General features: G+C 45.5%; 1 protein-coding gene across 7 annotated transcripts in view; it reads left to right on the top strand.

Moving 5' to 3' along the window:
* The window catches only part of FMNL2 (formin like 2), a 323,525-nt gene extending 301,819 nt beyond the window's left edge, over nucleotides 1-21,706 (top strand). For 2 of the 7 annotated variants that reach the window (XM_080670224.1, XM_080670220.1), the window contains 12 exons: nucleotides 198-322; nucleotides 1,275-1,477; nucleotides 3,008-3,242; nucleotides 4,314-4,382; nucleotides 4,503-4,583; nucleotides 6,039-6,168; nucleotides 9,059-9,222; nucleotides 11,031-11,132; nucleotides 13,143-13,241; nucleotides 13,918-14,041; nucleotides 17,849-17,942; nucleotides 19,641-21,697. In XM_080670224.1, the coding sequence (XP_080526350.1) occupies nucleotides 198-322; nucleotides 1,275-1,477; nucleotides 3,008-3,242; nucleotides 4,314-4,382; nucleotides 4,503-4,583; nucleotides 6,039-6,168; nucleotides 9,059-9,222; nucleotides 11,031-11,132; nucleotides 13,143-13,241; nucleotides 13,918-14,041; nucleotides 17,849-17,942; nucleotide 19,641 (1,427 nt within the window). In that variant the 3' untranslated portion in view covers nucleotides 19,642-21,697. Of the gene's footprint in view, nucleotides 1-197; nucleotides 323-1,274; nucleotides 1,478-3,007; nucleotides 3,243-4,313; nucleotides 4,383-4,502; nucleotides 4,584-6,038; nucleotides 6,169-9,058; nucleotides 9,223-11,030; nucleotides 11,133-13,142; nucleotides 13,242-13,917; nucleotides 14,042-16,107; nucleotides 16,234-17,848; nucleotides 17,943-19,640 lie in introns of all 7 variants that reach the window. The other 5 variants (XM_080670225.1, XM_080670223.1, XM_080670222.1 and 2 more) reach the window with 3 other exon arrangements.
* Nucleotides 21,707-22,546: the final 840 nt, after the last annotated feature.

The raw sequence follows: 22,546 nt of genomic DNA, 5'->3' as shown, positions 1-22,546 counted from the left end.
GTTGCCCGCATTAAAAAGACAGTCAGCAGCCTCAGATTGCTCTGGCCGCAGCCACGTGTGGGGTTTGAATACCTGGGTGCCACCCGCCAGCCTTCCTCCAGGGTTAATGTGTCATCTACAAGGACTGTTGTCTGAGTGCTCTGGAGGGTCATGGGGTCATGGTGGAATCTTAATTTCCTTCTCTCTGACCTCTGTAGCTGTGAAAATTAAGAAGCCAATCAAGACAAAATTCAGAATGCCAGTTTTTAACTGGGTTGCCCTGAAGCCAAATCAGATCAATGGCACAGTCTTCAATGAAATTGATGACGAGCGAATTCTGGAGGTATCTTTTCTACGGGTTACTCTGTGCAGCAAAGCCAAAATGGGTGTGTTGGTAACCTGGGCATTTTGGTGATTAAAGTGCTGGTGTTTTAAGGGTTTTAATGGAAAGAAAATAAAAAAAGGATATATGATGTCAGAGAATAAAATTGCAAACTATTTTATAAGGTGGGTTTAAAACTTTGTTTAAAAAGTTATGTTAAAATGAAATAGTTTTGAGCACCTTCAGTGTATGCCAAATGTGTGTGTGTATGTGTGTATGTATATGTATATACACTGAGTGGTCAGATTATTATGATCTCTGAACGCATAATACTCTGGCCACTCAGTGTATATCCTATATAATAAAAGGCTAATATGCAAATTGTCTCCTCGACCAGGAGTTCAACCAGCAGGCAGGCCGGCCAATCACCCATGTCCCCTCCCCCTGGCCAGGCTGGCCGGACCCCACCCATGCACGAATTCATGCACCGGGCCTCTAAAATACACACACACACACACACACACACACACACTGAGTGGCCAGATTATTAGGCGTTCAGAGATCATAATAATCTGGCCACTCAGTGTATATGTACATATATGTATGTATATCTGACACAAGGTCTTCCCTTAACTTATAAAGGGCATAAAACTCTTTATTAAATTACAAGTGAATGAGGACTTAATAATCATACTCACTAGCTGGTTTGATGGGTAGTTTTAGTCCATGGTTGCCATCCCTGCAAGCTAATTATTAAAAGGCATTTGAATTGGCTGGTTGGGACCAGTCATCTACTTTCAACTTTCATATCTACATATGTGGCATAACTCACACTCGAGCACAAACCAGAAAATAGAGCAGGCCATGGTCAAAGACAGGCATTGTGTAAGTTCTTTGACACTTAAAAATCTGTCTAAATGGTGGCTTCTTAACTTAATTTTTAAGTTTAATTCATTTGTCCTCTCTACCCCAGGATTTAAATGTGGATGAATTTGAGGAAATATTTAAGACAAAAGCCCAAGGTCCTGCCATTGATCTTTCTTCAAGCAAACAGAAGATAACACAGAAGGGATCCAACAAGGTGACGTTACTGGAAGCAAATAGGGCCAAAAACCTTGCCATCACTTTAAGGAAAGCTGGAAAGACCGCTGACGAGATCTGTAAAGCCATTCATGTGTAAGTTCAGGGCATTCTGGGGAACTCTATTTCAGTAAAACAAGGACGTTATGAATTCGTAGATGACAGGAATATTTCAAGAGTGAGGCAAGACCTAAGATAAAAGATGGAGCAATTCTTGATATCCACACACCAGAGAGTCCCGTTGTTACATCTGTGCAACTGGAGAGCTTAATAAAATGTTAACACAAAAGAGGTGGACCAGAAGTTACCCCGGGAGTGCGGTATTACAAGGAGTAATTATAATCGTTCGGGAAGAACAACGGGATCGTGACATTAATTATCTTGGTCGGCTCTCATGTAGGTCTACAGCAAAGCTTCCGTAAAAGGAAAGTTGGGTGGAGTTTTGCAGATGCTAAGAAAAGGAAGAAATGTCAGTTTTCTCTTGAGTATCTGAATGTTATTCAGATTTGTTGAATACAAATGTGATGGCATTTGTGGAATGATGCCATTCAACACCAGATGCACATGTGATACGGAGGCATATTTTAATTTGTAACAATAGGAATGTGATTGCTGCTGCTTTTAGTGCTTTCAGGACATTTTAAACAAAGTTGAGTTATTTTTTTTATCCTTGAACAGCAGAGAAGGCATTGGTTTTATATATTTTTCTCTTAGAGAAATCTTTCTACTCTTCTTATGGTCATGATGACTTTCAAATATGATAAGGATGTTATTAGATGTTTTAGGAACTAAGTCATTGTAAATTGGCATTTCATAAATTTTGATCAGGGATTCCTTCTGCAGTAAATGGCCCTGAGAAATCATCTGTTCCAATTTTATGTCCTCCGCCAGGGTCATAATCTAATAGTCCAGTGCATTCCTCCAGTCTGTTCTGATTTCTGAGGTTGAAACCTGATACACACTTCGATTTCTAATTTTTACATGCCTCGTTTGCCATGGTGATTAAATATAATTATATTATTTTGCCGAACAAAGATTGTCTGGAGAACAATATAGAGGTTGTAGCAGATACTTTGTTCAAATTGAGCATATATCCACAAGGATCTGGTATTCCTTCAAGGGATGTATACACTTAAGCCAAAATATCCATATGGCACAGGCATCTGGTTGCATTTTTTTCTAAAGAAGAAAATACATTCCCAGTTATTGGTTTAATTGAAATATTTTACAGAGTTCACCAGATAATCTACAATCATGTGTATAATATTAATCTCCTAATTAGCAGTACTTAACATGCCTAAAATCCATGTCCTTGAATGACTTAACCATTGATGCTTCAGCCTTTCTCTGCCTCGTCCCACTATCATTTACTGCTGATTTCTAAAGGTTTCGAGCTCTAGTAACAGCTTAAAAAACTGCATGTGGGGTATGATGAGGTCCAGGTTGTCAGGAAGGACCAGCGAAGGTGCTTGCTGCACAGTCAGGAGCCAGCACCACGGGGCGTCTTCACTGTCTATCCACCTGTGACGCACTGACGTGGTGGCTCCCAAGCCGGACCCGATGGAGGTGTGGGTGAAAGGGTGGGGGTTTTCTCTCCAACACTGACATGTCCACATCTGCCCTCAGCTTTGACTTGAAAACGCTGCCTGTGGACTTTGTAGAATGTTTGATGAGGTTCTTGCCGACCGAGAACGAGGTGAAAGTGCTTCGGCTCTACGAGCGGGAGAGGAAGCCGCTGGAGAACTTGTCGGACGAGGACCGCTTCATGATGCAGTTCAGCAAGATCGAGAGGCTCATGCAGAAGATGACCATCATGGCCTTCATCGGGAACTTCGCCGAGAGCATCCAGATGCTCACGCCTGTGAGTGGACCGACTCTGGCAGGGGAGGGGGTCCAAAGAGATACCGAATCCTTTTTGTTGGTTGAAGTCTCTCTCAGGATTGTGCTTCGTGTCATGGGCTCTAAACACGCCTTCCCAGAACTTTCTAGATTCCATTTTTAGTTCGGCCATCTTTTTCATTTTGTGTATGCCAAGTGAATTTGAAAATGGTGACATTTTCCATATCGCCATTCTCTCTAGAGGATGCCATCTTCTGTGTCTATATGTGTCCTCTGGATTTTAAAGAGCCGGTCAATACAGAGGACAAGGAAAAACCATTTTCTTAGCCTTCATCCCCTCCTGAAGATACCAGCTCTCTGGCTGGGGTGGCAAAGCTGAAAGTGTGACTTTCATTTCAAAAACCATCCCGAATCTTTAATGAACAGGTTTACTGGCTTTCATTGGAGCATCACATTTATCACGGGCAGCTTCTTCCTTGGAGTTTGTTACAGTGCACTGTGGTGACGTAGGAAGAAGAGCCAGCCATCTCGCCCTCCTCTGTGTTAATCTGGTGGAGGCTGTGAATATCACAGACATAAATATCATTGAAAGTTCTTTCCCAGTTCTGCTTCTAAATAAGCTTTTGATGGTAACTGATTATAGTAGTACGAATATCTTCTGTCCGAATATCTTCTGAGAGCATCTGGAGGGTGGTTCTGCTCCTTGGCTGTTTTGTTTCCATCGCTGAGCAGCCCCATTGATTTAAAATATAAACTGTGTTCCATGGCAAGAGGGGGCAGGGATTTGAGCTCTGCTGGAACACGCTGTTGACTGAGTCTCGAAGTCATAGGTTTTGTGACAAGCCAATTCTGACATTACTTCTCATTTCAAATACTTTGAGGGAAGAGCTCGCACGGAATGATGTGGTTACCTAAGACCTGGCAGAGCACTCACATTTATGTTTGGGAAAAACAGAATCTCAGCATGGAGGCTTTAAGGTCTAAATGCAGGCCTGTTTTCTTCTGTGTTAGCTCTTAGTTTCCAATTAGAGTACCCCATTTTTAACATCTTTGTTTTTCTTCTCTCCCCTTCCTTCCTTTGACTGGAATCTAGCAACTGCACTCCATTATAGCAGCATCTGTCTCTATAAAGTCATCTCAAAAACTCAAGAAAATTCTGGAGGCAAGTGACGTTTCCTTGGTGTCTGGAGGGGGGCAGGGGAGGGCCGGGCGGGCCTGAGAGCCCCGTCCTCTGCCCGGGAGCTGGGCTGATGGGCTTCTCTCTTCTCGCTTTTGTTTGTAGATCATCTTGGCCCTTGGGAACTATATGAACAGCAGTAAACGAGGAGCAGTTTATGGATTCAAGCTTCAGAGTTTAGATCTGGTGAGTGGACTAAAAAAATGCAAGAGCTCTCTGAGGCATAAAACAGCTGGCAGAGATTACATCCTGGAGCAGAGAGTCTGCTCTTGGAAGTGGGCTGGGATGTTGTGTTGAGGATGCTCTGCTAGTGGAGGACCAATCGGTGCACATGTTCTGGAACAGCGTTTGGCAGCAGGCACTTAGATCCTTAGAAACACTCCTACCCTTTGACCTAGTATTTCCATTTCTAGGAATCCATTCTCAGGAGTCTGAATGATGGATGCTGTATTTACTCATCATTGCAAATAATTAGCAACATTGTAAAGAGCCAAGATTTGGGGAAATAATTAAATATGCTATAGCAATAGTTAATACGGGGAACTCTTCTTCAGCTGTTAGAATACTTGTGAAGAATTTTCAAAGAAGTAGGTAATTCTGTGTTGAGAAAATAAAGCACAGGGTATAAATGGAAAGTACAGATAATTTTCAACTAAGTAAAGTAGGTAGGAAAACCTGAATAGAAGTATGTTGAGATACTTACAAAGAGGATGGATGGAATTGGGGAATTTTTAAAAACTGCTTCTTTATCCTTTTCTGTCCTTTCTAAAAATGTTTGGTTTTTTTCCTGGATGTAACGGGTGCCCTGGCTTTCAGAGCCACCTGATTTATATAAACAGGAGCAGAGGAAATGCTGCGTGGCCCAGCCTGGGGGAGACAGACTGTGCTGTGCGGGGCTGATGTGGCTTCCATGCGAGGAGGTGGGGCGGTGGCGGAGTCCCCAGCCTGGGGGAGACAGACTGTGCGGGGCTGACGTGGCTTCCATGCGAGGAGGTGGGGCAGTGGCGGAGTCCCCAGCCTGGGGGAGACAGACTGTGCGGGGCTGATGTGGCTTCCATGCGAGGAGGTGGGGCGGTGGCGGAGTCCCCAGCCTGGGGGGGGAATGTGGTTATTTGATAGTCACTGTCCCATTAGTCACAGTTCTGTCCCACAGAAGGTCATGGACTGCTGGGCACATCTGATTTGGGTCATGAGAGGCCGAGAACAAAGAGAAGGGCTGAGCTACATGTGAAGACTGCAGTGTAGTACCCCTGCTGTGTAGGGCGAACCTGTGCACACCTGTCGGCTCCACACGCACTCCAGCTCTGGGCCTTCACCTGGGAGAGCACTCCACCTGGAGTCTTTATGCTTTAAGACCAGAGAGGTGTGGGGTGGGGGAGCTCCTGTGAGTGCAGGTGTGGGACAGTTCTAGGTGCCAGAGTCATCCCTAAAGTCGAGCCTATCCCCTCGTTAGGATGTCCTCTCGTCATTTAAAGTCAGCAGGCTGGCTCATCAAGGAACAGATCCAGGCTTGAATCTCCCAGCAATGTTGTTTGTCCATGTTGGGGCAGCTGTACTCCATTGCTGACTCTGGAAGAACTTCATCGATGGGTAACTCTCCCACTACCTTTCCCTCTAACCCTTTTTCCCTTTTGTTTTCAGCTTTTAGATACAAAGTCGACAGACCGAAAGCAAACACTGCTGCACTATATATCCAATGTCGTAAAGGAAAAATATCAGCAAGTGTCCCTCTTTTACAATGAGCTTCATTATGTGGAGAAAGCTGCTGCAGGTACTGGACTTGAGCTGTTAATGTTCCTCTTGGGGCCTGAATGGCTTTAATGGGGGGGTGGGGGGGCATTCCCTGCTTAGCAGACACTCTTCAGAACCTCTCTCAAGAGGCAGCAGAAGCATCCAGCTCTGATGCTTACTGCTCCCAGGAATGGGCCACATGGCTATGGTGTGGCCCATTCCTGGGAGCAGTAATGAACTTGGACATGAAGGTGACCTCTCTCAGTGTCCTCTCTGTAAAGACCCAGGTCTCTGGGCCTTATGCACCTTCCCTCTTCCATTTTTTTTGCCCTTTGTATCTTATTGCTGTTTTTCGAAATAAGAGAACGAGAGTCTGAGAATTACCCCTCAACAAACACTTGTATTTTGCGATGTTTCATGAGCTCAGGTGTGGCGGTTCTTTAGTCTGAAAACAAGTTAAATATCAGTACTTCTTGGTTGTGACTTTGCTATGACAGTTATGCATTTCCTCATTTAAATCACCAGTGGTGCTGAGATAGGTGCTGTACTAGGCAATCATTTCCTCATGTTACAGATGAGAAAGCTGACTTTTTTAGAGGTTAAATGTCTTGCTCAACATCACGTGGGTCACAAGCAACAGAAACAGGACTAGAACCTAGGTTGTCTTCTCAGACAGTGTATGGCCCAGGATACCATGTCCTCTAGAAAGAATATTAGGTTAGAAAGAGGAACACATGCAAATCAACCTCAGAGTTAGTTACAGGTTGTGACTCCCAAATTATCATTGTGAAACAAGGTGTTTATTACAAATTCATATTCCTGAGGCCTACCCCAGATTGCTGAATTGAATCTTTGAAGCCATTGTAACAGCTTGCATGTCCATTGCAACATGTGTACTTACAGGCATAATCAAGTTTTATTTATCTTTTAAAAATTTACTTTTCAATTACAGATGACATACAATATTATAATAATTTCAGGTGTACAACATAGTGATTAGACATTTATATTTCTTACAAAGATCACTGTGATAAATCTAGTACCCATCTGACACGATACAGAGTTGTTATATAGTAGAGGCCCAGCGCAGGGGGCGAGGTCCCTCAGCCTGGCCTGTGCCCTCTCGCAGTCCGGGAAGTGGGCCTAAGCTGGCAGTCGGACATCCCTCTCACAGTCTGGCCCCCGTTGCTCCTTACCACCTGCCTGCTTGCTGCACCTTACTGCTCGGCTCGCTGCTCCTTAGCACTGCTGTAGAGGCAGGAGAGGCTCCTGCCACTGCCGCTGCACTCACCAGCCGTGAGCTCAGCTTCTGGCTGAGCAGCGCTCCCCCTGTGGGAGCACACTGACCACCAGGGGGCAGCTCCTGTGCTGAGCGTCTGCCCCCTGGTGATCAGTGCACGTCATAGCAACCAGTCGTTCTGCAGTTGGGTTGAATTGCATATTAGGCTTTTATTAGATAGGATTATTGACTCTGTTCCCCATGCTCTACTTTTCATCCCCACGATTATTTTTATAACTGGCAATTTATACTTTTTAATCCCTTTCACCTTGTGAAGACCACCCCCCCAAAATCTGGCAAACATCAAAATGTTCTTTGTATGTATGAGTTTAAGTGTTATTTAGCTTTATAATTCCCTTTGCCCTGGCAAATTGATCATGGGAATAAATGAATGAAGGAATGAACCAGTGGATAAGTGAATGAATGAATGAGGGGTTGCACTGTTACTGGGATGGATGCTGCTGGAACCGGGTGGAGACGGAGAGGCAGGTGGAAATGATAGTGTGATTATGAAGGACTGCAGTGCCACCTGTGACAGGTCGACCGAGGGGTCAGGGCTCACTTGGGCTGTGACCAGTATTTCTGTTCCAGTGGTGCGATTTTCCTCCTTTCAAGTTTCCTTCCACCTAAATTAGAGGTCTTTAGCGTCACAATTCTAATTAAAAAAAAAAAAAAAAAAGTTTTTAAAATTTCAACCTTACTAATTAGCACATTTTATTTGTCTCAAATGAGATTCCCTGAAAGTGTTATTTGGAAAAAAAATAAATCTGTGGGGGAAATGGGGAGATGGAGGAGCTGTGGCTGCATTGTTTCCTATGTTGATTTTCTGGTGCACTGACTCGGGTTCCTTATACCTACACTCACTTATTCACTCACCTCGTGGATCCAGTGAGCCTTTGTGATTTCCTGCTGTGTACTTGGCACCATCCTAAGCATTGAGGAGTCAAAGGTGACCAAGGCAGCATGAGTCTAGTTAGAGGGAAAGCGTCCCGCATTGTTCTGTAATCCATGCATGCGCAGAGCTGCGGCAGCAGTGGGGAGCCGGAGCTGGGGCCTGGACGCCCTGCAGGAGCTGCCGGAGCTACCTGCCCTGGGAGGTGGCCACTCTGTGCTAATAAACCCTTTAAAGCAGGGAAGGGCTGTTTAACAAAAAGAAGGCTATCTTGGGGTCAAGACAACTCAAGTTCCACAGGTAAAATGCTGCCCTCTGCTGGAGAGCCACAGAAATGCAGAGTTCAGAGTGTTCAGATCTTAGAACCTCTATAGGCCAACCCATAGGCCATCATCTCCTGTAAGAGCCCTGGAATAGGTGTGTAAAAGCCCCGGACTGGAGTCCATGGTTGTTATCTGAACTCCATCTGCCACCTTCCGCCTCCTAGGGCAGGGCACGTAACGCGTCTATGCTGCTTTTCCTTGTTGGTGAAATGGGTAATGGTACAAGTGAATTGTTGGATGTGAAGAATTTTAATACAGTGCTTGATAGTGAGCACGAGATGAGTTGTGTTTAAGGATGTCTGCACCAAAAGCTGGCGATGAGACCTGAGCCCTGAGTGACCCAGGGAGTCCACTGAGAGCTCCGCTCGCCAGCCAGCACCCTGAGGTCTGGACTCCCCGGGCGAGGTTCACGGGAACGCTGCTTTCTCTGCTTTAGTCTCCCTCGAGAACGTCTTGCTGGACGTGAAGGAGCTGCAGAGGGGCATGGACCTGACCAAGCGCGAGTACACCATGCACGACCACAACACGCTGCTGAAGGACTTCATCCTCGGCAACGAGGGGAGGCTGAAGAAGCTGCAGGACGATGCCAAGATCGCGCAGGTCGGTACCCGCGCCTTCCACCCCACAAAGAAGGGGTGGGATCCCTCAAGGCCACCTGGGGAGCTGGCCCCGGATTTTAGGGGAAATTGCCCTCTGTGTACTGAGGGTAGAATTCTTATGTAGCTCATGATTATTGGGGAGGCAGTGTCTTCTCGAATACTGTACCTGGAAGGGCGCCTGCTCCTGTTCGTTGACCTCTCTAATTTGGGATTTCATCATGTAGAGTCCCCCCCTTCCTCTCTCCATCCCCTGCCAGGCTTCCCGTATGTGAGTCCTGTGTTCAGTTCAGCCCACACGTGTCAGGCTGTGCTCAGCAAAGCAGTGTCCCAGTGCGTTTGGTTTCTGTGGGCCTTTGGCCTTGAAGTCTCACACACACTGGGCAGGCAGTCTACACTGTGAGAAACAGCCAGAGGACCGCATGCGTCACAGAAGGGAAAGCAGAGTGTTGTGGGAGCCCAGCAACTGGACGCGGTTGATGGCTCCTGTTTGAGGCTGGCTGTCTTGGGTCACAGAAGAGTCAAGCAGACCTTGAGCGTCCCTGGTGCGGGGCTCCTGTAAGGAGCAGTGCAGCAACGAGTGGGGCTGTTAAGTTAGAGTGACTTCTAAGATCCCGTTGGTTTCAAGTTCTGCCATGGCCTTAGGAAGCTCGAGAGGAATAGAATATTTGTGTGTATGGTGGTGTGTAGGTGTGTGTGTGTGTGTGTGTGTGTGTGTGTGTAGGTATAGGTGTGGGTGTGTTGTATAGATGTATATATGTGTAGGTGTGGAGATGTGTGTTTGTTTAGGTGTGTGGAGGTGTGTGTGTAGAAGTATGTGTGTGTGCGTATGTGTGTGTGTGTGGAGGTGGGTGTGTGGAGGTGTGTGTGTGTAGAGGTATGTGTGTGGAGATATGTGTGTGTGGAGGTGTGTGTGTGGAGATGTGTGTGTGGAGGTGTGTGTGTGGAGGTGTGTGTGTGTAGAGGTATGTGTGTGGAGATCTGTGTGTGGAGGTGTATGTGTGGAGGTGTGTGTGTGTGTGGAGATGTGTGTGTGCGGAGGTGTGTGTGTGGAGGTGTGTGTGTAGAGGTATGTCCGTGGAGATATGTGTGTGTGGAGATGTGTGTGTGTGGAGGTGTGTGGAGGTGTGTGTGTAGAGGTATGTGTGTGGAGATATGTGTGTGTGGAGGTGTGTGTGTAGAGGTATGTGTGTGGAGATATGTATGTGTGGAGGTGTGTGTGTGGAGGTAGGTGTGTGGAGATATGTGTGTGTGGAGGTGTGTGTGTGGAGATGTGTGTGTGCGGAGGTATGTGTGTGTGTGTGTGTGTGTGTGTGTGTGTGTGTGTGTGGAGGTGTGTGCGGAGGTGTGTGTGTGTGTGGAGGTGTGTGTGTGGAGGTGTGTGTGTGGAGGTGTGTGGAGATGTGTGTGTGGAGGTGTGTGGAGATGTGTGTGTGGAGGTGTGTGTGTGGAGATGTGTGTGTGGAGGTGTGTGTGTGTGGAGGTGTGTGTGTGTGGAGGTGTGTGTGTGTGGAGATGTGTGTGTGGAGGTGTGTGTGTGGAGGTGTGTGTGTGGAGGTGTGTGTGTGGAGGTGTGTGTGTGGAGGTGTGTGTGTGGAGGTGTGTGTGTGGAGGTGTGTGTGTGGAGGTGTGTGTGTGTGGAGGTGTGTGTGTGTGGAGGAAACACGGGGCTGCTGGGGTCGGTGAGGGGGCACAGGGACGGGGAGCGGCGGGAGCCGCTGTCATCACCCTTCTTCGCGGCAGCTCTTTGTCCGGAGCGCCAAATTCAGTTGCTGGAACTGATGGAGTGAAGGGAAATTTGCTTTTTCACAGGACGCCTTTGATGATGTGGTGAAGTATTTTGGAGAAAACCCCAAGACAACGCCCCCCTCTGTCTTCTTTCCTGTGTTTGTCCGGTTTGTGAAGGCCTACAAGGTAACCGGGAGCAGGGTGCCCTCCAAGCCTGCCTTGCCTTGTTTCCCAGGAGGGGGCCCTCCCAGAGCTGCCCTGGGTCTCAGCAGCTGTTTTGGGGCAGCAGAGCTGGTGGTCAGCATGAGGCAGGAGTCTCTGGCCTGTAGAGGCCGTGCTCCTGGGCCGCAGCCCATCAGGCTCCCTGTGTCCACCCAGCCAGCCAGGCTCAGCCTGAAAACACAGCCACGGCTGCTCCTGGGGGCAAGTGAGATGCTCCACCAGCGTGGCTGCCTCATTGACCTTTCACCCTCACAGGCATGTTAAAGGGCTTAGAAAACCCAGGCCTCCCCCAGGGGACTGAGCCTTGGCCTGTGGCCAAGGTCAGGAATCGCCTGCCTGTGGGTCCTGCCCAGGCTGCAGGCGCCTAGACCAGCATTTCTGTGTGCTGAGGGATGGCGCTCAGAAGGGCGGTTGCTCTGCTTCTTCATGGGGACTAACAGTGGCCCGCCCTTTAAATGGGAAGCTCTCTTTGACCTAATCCAGGCTCTAGTCTTGAAAAAGCTTATGAGCCAAAGGGGCCTGTGTCAGAAGAATTTGTCCCTGGAACAAGAGTGACAAGGAGGGCATTAGGGGATTGTAGTGCACGTAGGAGACACTGCATCCCATGCTCTCAGGCTTGTCTGCGTATGTACATACCCTTGGTAGTGTTGGTGGAGGCAGGAGGGAGTGTGGTTGTGAAGGGAGGAGGGGCGTGTCAGGGTTATCTACATTTTTTGAGAAATATCCCATTGGAAATAGTAGGCTTTGGAGAACCATCCCGGGGCCTTTTACCGAAACTCAGAAGATCACAGTCTTTAGGGCTCTCTTCTCAGCGTGGCCTCGTGTAGCAGTGACATCACAAGTTGTGTGCAAATGGGGACTGTCCTTGGAAGTGAGGATGAACCCCAACCCAGCACTAAGTCCTCGTGCAGGACACAGAGCCACGAGCCCTGAGAAGGTCACTGTCACGGGCTGCTGACTGGTGCCGGGGCCAGGTGGCTCCCCTCAGGTGCTGGGGCCACATTTTTCCCTGCATAAGAAGTTATAAGCCTGAGGTCTAAAGAGAAAATACATGCTATTTTTAAATCGTGTAATACAAGCTGGGAAGTGGCTCTGGTTGGTCTCAAAGTGTGATGCTTCAGCAGGGACACGTGGAGAGCAGAGGAAAAGGAGAAGCTGCTCTTGGTGGGCGGGGGTGGGGGGAGGGTGCCACAGGTCATGCCTGTTGGGGTGCCCCATCCACATCACTTCTCCCTGGGGTCCCGTCAGCTGGCGCCACGGGACACTCATCAGGCAGTGATGTCACAGGATGTGTTACCTGCCCTGGATGTTGCGTGACAACCTGCCAGCCTGACCCAGACCCGGGCGTTGTGCGTGGGGAGTGGGGTTGTAGATTGTCATCCCTCCTTTCCCTTCTCAAGTTCCGTCAACATGAAACTTAAGAGGCATCAAAATGTAAACTTTTCTACCGATACAAGCTGGATTGGAGTAACTGGTGTGTGTCTGGGAGCTGACACTCAGCCTGAGTTAGATGACTTAACCAGCTCCCAGCTGTGAGAAGTCTCTTTAGGGAGGCTGACTTCAGAAGAGAGGATGTCAGGAGGGCTGAGTTGACATGAGCCTGTTTTATTTCTTGTCCTAAATTGATCGGACTAGTGACTCTGTCTGCCTTGGGAAAGAGCGAGCTGTGGGTAGAACCTAAGAGTGTCACTGGGTAAGGCCCCTGGAGGAGGCACGAGGAAAGGAATTCCCCTAACAGTGGGATCCAGAAAGGACTCTGCATGGGATAAATTACTACTCGATTTTGAAGAGATGTGACAGAGACAGACAGTGAAACCCCAAGCCCGTGTTACGTACAGGCACAAAATGTAGATCTGAACCTTCTTCCACTTACTCTAATTCCTGGCTCACCGAGGACTCTCTCAGAATGACTTTTTAGAATCTTGACTGCTGTCATTTCCACTGACGTGTCTTTGATTCTTTTGACGTACCCAGCAAGCGGAAGAGGAGAACGAGCTGAGGAAGAAGCAGGAACAGGCGCTCATGGAGAAGCTCCTGGAGCAGGAAGCTCTGCTGGAGCAGCAGGATCCAAAGGTGAGGGTGCCCCGCCCTGCCCTGGAGGCTCCTGGGAGCGAGCAGGAGAGACGCGCAGCAAACCAGGCTTGCCCAGGACCCTTGCCGCTTCCTCCTAGGGCCCGGCAACTTGGCAACTGGACATTTGCTCATTCATTACTTTGTTCAGCAAAGACTGAAATGAGGCTAAGAGCATGTTTGCGTAGCATTCCTAAGTTTACAGAGATCTGGAACGCAAAGCTTCGCTGGTATACTGTACAGAGAGGTCATGTCGGATGATTGGACTGCTTGTGTCCAGGGAAGGCTTTCAAGGGGATCCACTGGTGCTGGCCTTGCTGGCTGGAGGGCTTTGCCAGGAAGAATGGGGTGGGGGGCATGCCATGAAGGGAGGCATCGTAGGTAAAGATCATGAAGGCCGCAGGTCAAAGCGTTCTTCATCTCCATCCTCTGCAGCCAAGTTTAAGACGACAGTGGTTATCACCGTAGGACCCAACCTTCCCATTGCCACCGGCTGGACTTTTGTGTTCCTCAGTGAGTTTGTTTTCTTCCCAGAAGCTTTCTGTTTTCCTCTGTTTGAGCACAATGTGGGCTGGTGCTGCTTGTGTGTTTGGTGGAGGCTCAGACACATTTTGGATTTTCTCAAACCTCCAATGGGTGCTTGGTACCACTAATCTCTGCCTTGCTTCTTTCTTCTCAGTCTCCTTCTCACAAATCAAAGAGGCAGCAGCAAGAATTAATTGCAGAATTAAGAAGGCGTCAAGTTAAAGATAACAGACATGTATACGAAGGGAAGGATGGTGCCATTGAAGATATTATCACAGGTAAAGGATACTTCTTCATGGTGGCCTGTGGAGATCCCGCGGGCCTCACCGTGCCAGCCGCCTGCAGATTTCACTGCTGCTTGTCCAGGGTTTCCAGTTCTCAGTTACTTTAATCAGACCCAGAATTGTACAGAGACTGCTAGTGTTTGAAGTATATTATAGTAGCCCGTGTACTGCCTGTCAGAGAAGCCCACAAGCTCTCTGAAAAAATCTCATTTCTCAATATCATTGGGGGGGAAAAATCTCATTTCTCAGTATCATTGGGGGGAAAATCTCATTTCTCAATATCATTGGGAAAAAAATCTCATTTCTTAATATCATTGGGGGGAAAAATCTCATTTCTCAATATCATTGAGGAAAAAATCTCATTTCTCAATATTATTGGAACCCTTTAGATTTCACTAGGGCTCCTTCTCCTAACAGTTTTCCATTGTCTTCCATTAGTCACGTGCTCCATTTCCTTCCTCGCGGCCACTCCTTCCCTGATTAATAAAGGCTATGGCAAGACCCATTCGAGGTCTCTACTAACACTAACCACAGTCAATGCAGATGTCGCCAACTTGCTCTGTAAAAGCCCCTTACTTACTCCTTTCAAGGAACTGAAGACAAGAGCAAATCAGGGGCTGGTGCTTCCATTCAGAAGAGCTAGTGGGCTTCCAGCCCAGGGCTGGGGAAGGGCTCTTTGTCAGCCGAGAACCGTGCCTGATCCAGCTTGGTTCTTGCTGATTAAGTCGTAGCCTAACACTTTCTGCTGGAACCAATTCTGTAGAGTTTCTGCCTTCCCTCTTAGCAGATCGGACAGCAGTTTGGGCCACTGGCTTGTGGCCATGGCTGGAAGTGACATCCTTTTCATGTCTGTTGCATATGGATCCTATTTATCAGCTTCCAAGATGCTTAAACGTTTTATTGTGAGAAATATTTTAAGTATGAAAAAATGTGGAGAATGTATGAGTTCTCATTTACCCACCACCCATTAACAATTTTCAGCTCAGGACCAGCCAGTCTTATTACATGCTTGCTTCTACCTACTCCCCATCCCCAACCTCTGGGATTATTGTGAGGCAATTCCAAAACAAACAGTTTCATGTGGAAATGTTTCAGTATGAAACTTCGAAAGATAAGGACTCTTAAATAAAGCAAACATGCCCATAGTACCATTACCATACACCTCCTAAACTATTCCTTGATATAAAATGTCTAATCATTATTCACATTTCCCCAACTGTCCTAGTTTTTACAAACTCTTAGACTTTTTTAATTCTTCCACTTTCGACGTGCCATTTCTTATTAAAGCTTAGTCAGCATTTGTAAATAAGGATCCCAAAGTGCCTAAACCACAAATTTTTCCACCCCCTCAGACCCAAGGCAATAAAATACTAAAATGGAAGTCAATGAGGAGTCCCTTGCCCAGAGTTACACAGAGTAAGTTCTGAGTGGCTGGTGAAGATGCCATGTCTGTACACGGTACAGACGTATTCTGTGTGTACCTGCCTGCCGGTACCTCAGGTTCACCCTGCAGGGGTCTGTGGCTGCTCCGAGATAAAGCCCCGTGGTTTAGCGTCTCTCCTTGCCTCCCACACTGAGGAGACGCTCTGCTCTGAGCAGGACCAGGAACGGACTTCCTCGGGTAAACGCCTCTGGACCCTCAGTGCTGCCGGATTAACTTAAGAGAAGCATCCAGCCTCGCACATTAAGAACTTGAGTTCCTTTCCTTAGTCTGTTCTCCATCTCAGTGACACCTGGCTTGTAAACTGAGCAAAATGTATAGTTTTTATTCGCCTGACCTAATCATTGATCTATCGTGGGAGGGGACAGTGCGTATCTATCTGCCTGTGAAGCATTCCTTACTGTCCTTGGAAGAGTTTCCATTTTGTAACCCTCGACCAAGCCCAGATTGAGTAACTTAGATTTGATGAGCTCACTTGGGTATGTTCCTGCCGTCCCCCTTTCCGGCTCCCCTCCCTCCCCAGGTATGATTAACAAAGCACTAACTGTGTACTAATGCGATAGATCTTGGCTTCTTACTCTCTCCTCTTTGTCCTGTTTGGCTGTTGTTTTCTATGCAGTGCTGAAGACTGTGCCCTTTACTGCTCGCACCGCCAAGCGTGGCTCTCGGTTTTTCTGCGAACCTGTTCTCACTGAGGAGTACCATTACTAAACTATTACTCTTTCTCACCTGATGCTCTGAAAAGGTTGCTACAGATTTTTTTTACATCCTGTCACCCTCTGTATGTCTTGTCTGTCCGGACCAGCATGGAACTGCCATCTCCACGTTTTGTGTTCTATGTCGTCTTCACGCTGCATGGTTTTGCATTTCAGCCGTAACAGCTTCTCGCTGCCACTCTCAATACATCTGAATCCACATTGCTGTGACAGTCTGGGTGTGTGTGAGTTGAATGAAAAGAACTGCTTGCAGACATTTTCAGAAAAGTAGTAAATAGAGCACTTCTTTGAGAATCAGGATTGGGTCCCACTAGGCTGCTTATAAGATTTTTGGACTAATACATTTGAACAAAAACTAATAGTCATTAATAATAATAGCTACTATGCCTAACATTTATTGAGCACGTACTGTGTTCTAACAGGTTTACAGTTATTAAACTAGCCTTTATTATGTACACATTCCCCATGCTTTGATAGTATACAGCAAGCATGTCAATCTCAAAGGCTAACCACCGGCCAAATAAATGAGGCATGCGGCCCGTAGGCCGCAAGTTTGACATGCTTGGTATATAGGCACTCAGAATGCAAGGTGCTCTAAGTTGCAAAATGACTTTCAGAAGGAACTGTGAACTATGCACAGCTGTAAACTGGCCTTCAGGGTTTTATGCAGAGATAGTCGTCATCCACAGTGTCATGGGGAACGTGGTACAAGCTTAACCCAGGGAGGCCTTTGACCTAGAAGCCTGTATAAGCTGACATAAGGCAATCATAGCTTTATACCCGCCCCCCCCCCCCTTTTCCCTCTGAGTTCAGTAAGCAGCAGTTCTGTGTTGCAGTAAGGCTGTGAGGCAGGAGATGAAAACCAAGGCTCAGGAGCCCCTCACTGTCTCATCTTGTTCATGCTCCTTCACTATGTTCCATGTCAAACCCAGGGCATTTCTTCTGTGATGAGATTATATCTGGGCCTGCTTCTTTGGTCAGAATGGTGGCACCAGATACTAAGAGCAGTTACCTATCATCAGAAAATGCCACTGAATTAAAAAAGAGAAAGATAAAATATTACCAAGAAGTCACTACCTGGGCTCAGATCCTGATGCCTGGATAAGGAACAAACTTCTCTGCAGTGCCTGGTTGACTAGAGAAGAGACTAGGGCTGCACACAGTCTCATCGGCCGTTGCTGTGGTTGGACTCCCGTGCCAAGATTGACATGGAACTGCTGCGTGTTTATTTTGTGGCATGAAACCCTCTGTAATCAACTCATATATGTTCCTCTGTCTCTGAAGATGTGAAAGGATGTGGTGTGCGGTTCCTGCTCTGAGTGTACTTACCCGCCAGTGCTTATTAACAAGGCTGGAAACTGTTACCTCCTTGGCTATTGTTGACGGTCAGTGTTGCTGTTGGATTGTCTATCATTCTGGAGCCAGACTTCAAAGCAGCTTGGATCTGGTTGGTCAGCGACCCGGATGGGAAGAACGCTTATCTTCTCCCATTTTATCTAACAACCTCTTGTAGTGATGGCCTCCCACCCTCACCCTCTGTTGGCTGACATGCCCGGGAATGTTAAGCACTAAGTTGAATTGCTTTTCATTTTCATTCCATTTTTATTTAACCATCATTTTGTGTTTTTGTTTTTTTCTGTTTAGCTTTAAAGAAGAATAATATCACTAAATTTCCAAATGTTCACTCGAGGGTAAGGATTTCTTCTAGCACACCGGTGGTGGAGGATACACAGAGCTGGCAAGCATCACTTTTTACTTAGCTTCCTCCTCTCTCTGTATGCAGATCAGTGGTTTCAATCTATGGCCCAGGGTAATACTGGTGAGAGTCTACCAGGGAGAAGTCTTTGTACCTCACTCTCAATGATGTGAGGCCGGGCCTCTCTGTTGTACTCTTTCTGGCCTGCTTCCGTGTTCTCACGTATGATGGCTTGGGCAAGGGTTGTCGCTGATTATTGTGATTGCTTTGGGTGGTAGGCTGTCCCTTACCCCCTTCTTAGCCTTTGAGTTATTCAGTAAACCCCATTTTTATCTGAAGACATTGAGAGCCAGTCCTGGCCAGAGAACATGATCTGTAGCCTTTGGAAGAGGATTAGGATCTTTAAAATTAATTGCTTGGAGGGCTCAGGAATCACAGAAAGGCAGGTCCCTGTGTATCCTTAGCCAGAAGTGGGATTCTAGCCTTCCTACCACTCTGCGCCAGGAAGCAGTCTCCGGAGGGTCAGGGTATGCAAACCTGTGCTTTGCATGCATTTAGGAGTAGGGCAGGGTCACAAATCCCAATGAGCCCAGAGCTGGTGGGCACTGTATGGAACGAGGGCACCGTCTTGCAATTGGCTCCAGCTTGTTGCCTGCTGAGAGTTTGGGTCCAGTATTGCCAGATCCTCCAGTTTTCGAACCGAAGTCAGAAACCCTGACTTTTGTCAATTACCAGTTTAAATATCAGGAAACCGTACTTAAAAATGTAAGTCAAGGTCAAACATTCTATTGTTTTTGTGTTTCCCCTTCTAAAGGTAGAATGTTTAACAGAAATAAAAAGTACTAAATTAATGAAAGGGAAATGTCTAATAAACAAAACAAGGGGAAGAAGTATGAAGCCTGCTTTATTTTTCCCTATATCCTGACTCCATCAAAAGGAAAGCATGCTTCATACTTAGAGTTCTTATTACTCAAATAAAATTCCTCTTGTTCATCCCACGTTATCCCTCCAGAGCAATGCCTGCTTGAACTAATATGCAACGAGCCATTTTTAAAATAACAGGCATTCCATTCTGCTGTGCATTTGCAATACAAATTGGAGAATGCAGGAGGGGCCATATAACTTTTCCGCTGTAATGAAAAACCAAAAATATTGGTGGCAGGAAAGAATATTCAGGAAATGAGTATTACTTTGATTACTTTTATTTAGTAGTTAATTGAGCATTGTTTCTAGTTCACAAAATGAAAAACTGACCCCAGCTAATATTAATAGAATTTTAAAAATGGAACCTGTGTCTGTGAACTAATTATAGGTTCTTCCTTGATTTAAACTTGGGATAAGATAGGACAGGACAATCGGTTTTATTAGTTTTGCAGTTTAAATTCATTATTGTTTATATTTAGGTTTCCAGAAAGAAAGAAACAAACACCTAAGCCATAGCGATCTCCAGTTGAGGAAATATTTCAAAGTAAGACTTCAGGTAGACTCTCTGGCCAGTGACAAAAGCAATCTCCTATATTTCCTAAAAGTTCCAGAATCCCACCAGTATTACATCATGTTTTGACTGTAAATACAGAGGGCAAAGTCCATGTGTTTGGCTCAGATACTCTGTGGGTTTGAAGGGCCCATTACTGACTCTTCTACACAAGCTGCTTTGATTGGCTGCCAGCTGGCCTTGTCTTGCTTAGAAGCACAATATTAAAGGTTGCAATTCTCTCATTGATGCTCTCCTCTTTACAGATCTTAGAAACCAACCATACAGACGAGCCGATGCGGTGAGGAGAAGTGTCAGGCGGCGCTTTGATGATCAGAACTTGCGTTCTGTTAATGGTGCCGAAATAACCCTGTGAACCTGAGACCTGACTGACTGAATAGAGGGTGTGCGTGAAAGAAGCTGTCCACATGAACTTTATGTGCCACCATTTAACTGCAGCCTTGAACACAGATGAAATATTCTAAGGGCTCAGATTTAGCAAACATAGGAATTTTTAAAATGATGGGTCCTCCTTTCAACCTTTGTTAACAAGTGCCTAAAAGTGGAAGTACCTGTTCAGATTAATCAAAGCAATAGGATTGGATTTGATTAGGTATCTTTTTACACCAGTATGTTACTCAATTTTTTAATCAAATTGTAAATTTCCTATTACACGCATTACCCGTCATTGTGAATGTCCCCGGGATGGCCCACCCTGGTTTCCTAAGAAGTTGTAAATAACATGGATGCCTCTGTGGTGGGCTCCCTTTGTTGAGATGTCTTTTAAGGAATTTTGTGTTTCAGTCATACCCACCAACTTTGTATTTTTAAGGGCTTGCAACATGGAAGGAGGAGGAAAAAGTCCCATGATAAACTCCTTGTGTCCAAAACCAAGCCCTAGCAAAGTTCAGACAGAATGCAATTCCAGTAGCTCAGGAGGATACTCAGCGGTCTCCTTTCACAGTCTACTATGCCATGCTAGTGTACCGTGCCCTCCCTGGGAGAGTCCCCATATGAATGCAAGGATATGATGGCATACAAATGTTGCACAATACTGTGTTCCTCAGCTAGGGGCAGCTTTGAAAAGATAATGCAATATATTTATTAATTAGCACTAAAATTAACATCTCAGTAATCAGTATTAGGATTTCTGAGGACTATTATGGGTCAAACCTGAGAAATCAGTGCCTTGCTAGCCAGGAATAAGTTCACTAGTTCTATCAACAGTGCTCAAGATTACTTCTGCTGGTGGAGAAGTGTTAGTCACCCAGCCTTACTCTCCTCTGACAATCGGTTGGCTCACCCCCCCCACCCCCTTCTTCCTTTTAAAAGTTGGGGAAGATATATTTGGCATCATATCTCAAAGCTAAAAACTTTGTATTTCCCAGATTACTTTGAGGAATTGCTGAATATTCATGTTGGGATAAGGCTTAAATGATATATAATGGGACTAAATGGCCAACTAAGCCACTGTTCCTTTTCCTTACTCTGGCAGGGCACTCGATCCATTCCAAAGTCAAAAACTGGACTGAAGCTAATTTGTACTTTTCATAATATACGTTCTGCTTCTGGCTTACCTTCTTGGTACATTACATCAGTATATTAATTGTAAAGTTTATTGTATAGTATTTAACCACTGAATTTCTTATTTTATGTTGTGCTATGTAAACTCCTTGGTGAAGGTCCCATTTTCCTTGGATAATGTGTAGTTATATATGATCTCTTTTTAAATGTACAGATATTTTGCTATAAAATTGGTGCAGTTTTTTATGGTTTTTACACTTCTTTAATTCCCACCTAAGCCTCTGGGTAATATTGTAAATATTGTTTAAAAATGCATCGGCCTATGCTATACAATCTGAATGTTATTTTAACTTATAGTTTTTTTAATATATATTTAACTACAAGGACAGTTTAGAGATCAGTTATCACATTTCACTTTAGCATACCTATTTACAGAAAGATTGCTTTTAAACTGCCACCTGCCAGCAAATTTTCATAAATGTGTACTTTAAAAAGAACATGCCAAGATTTTTTTTTCTGTTGACTCAACATTCATTTTGACAATACCATGAGATACACAATACATATTGTTGGCCCTTTACCACAAGCAGCTGTTTCCCAAAGCTCAATGCTGACGAGCACATTAAAATAATTACTATTTATTAATCTCCAAGTAGACAATAATGTTGGCATGTTCTTTTCTGTTTGTCTATTAATAGGCCTGCTTCTTAGCAATATTAGAAATGTTTTATAAAAGCAGTTCATGTTACTTTTCTGGTCTTTTCATGGCATATGAGCAAATAAACTATTTACACCACTACTATCCTGTAACATGTTGTCTTTCAATGGTATACTTTAGGGGTTTTGCCAGTTATCTTCTAGAAAGAGGTCTTGGTGCTTAAACTCAGAATCTAAATGTATTTGGTAAATTTAGTAAAATCCCTTCCTGTACACTCTTGAGCACTTGCTGTACGGGACAAAGTAACCCCTTAGATTTGGGTAGTGAGGGATACAGTTCCCAAATCATATTTATTCCTTCCAGTTACCATTGTAAAGTTATTGTTTTTAGCATATTCTTAAGAAGCAAGGAAATTTAGTTATTTCAGGGAACTGTGTAAGTGGCTTGAAAATACTTTAGAGGGGTGTAAATTAGTCATTTAAATTGTTACATTAGGTCTTTGTTCCCAACTTAGTGCCCTTTCTCCTGTACCAATAAAGCTAAAGCCTCTTTATAAAGGGGAGGGGGGAGTTCAAGTCTGCAGTTAGTTTTGTTGCAGGGCAAAATGCTTCATGGTAAAAGAAAGTCCTTAATGTTGCACAAATTCAGGTCTTCAAACCCAAACTTCAGCAATAAGTTCAAATGAGGCCAGATAGGGCTAGGTTTAAGGGTACATATGCACCAGTAGCATCCATTTTTTTAAGATGTTTACCAGTGACCCAGAACTAAATTCCCTAGTTCCCACTCTCAAATCGCTAGCTAAACTCGTAAGTCCTAATGCATTAACATTCACTGCAGTGAGTGTTCAGTAACCCTGCTGACTCAGCAGTGCTCTACAGAGGGGGGTGACATCCACCATGGGATCTGCTGGGTCAAGACAGAATTTTATAGAACTACTTTTGTACTGAAAATTATGCTTCTATAATATTAGATTTATAATTCACACATGAA

This window comes from Plecotus auritus (genome assembly GCF_963455305.1).
Source record: "Plecotus auritus genome assembly, chromosome: 5".
NCBI lineage: Eukaryota > Metazoa > Chordata > Mammalia > Chiroptera > Vespertilionidae > Plecotus > Plecotus auritus.
Note: the sequence above shows the minus strand (reverse complement) of the source record. Positions and strands in the feature narration are given on the sequence as shown.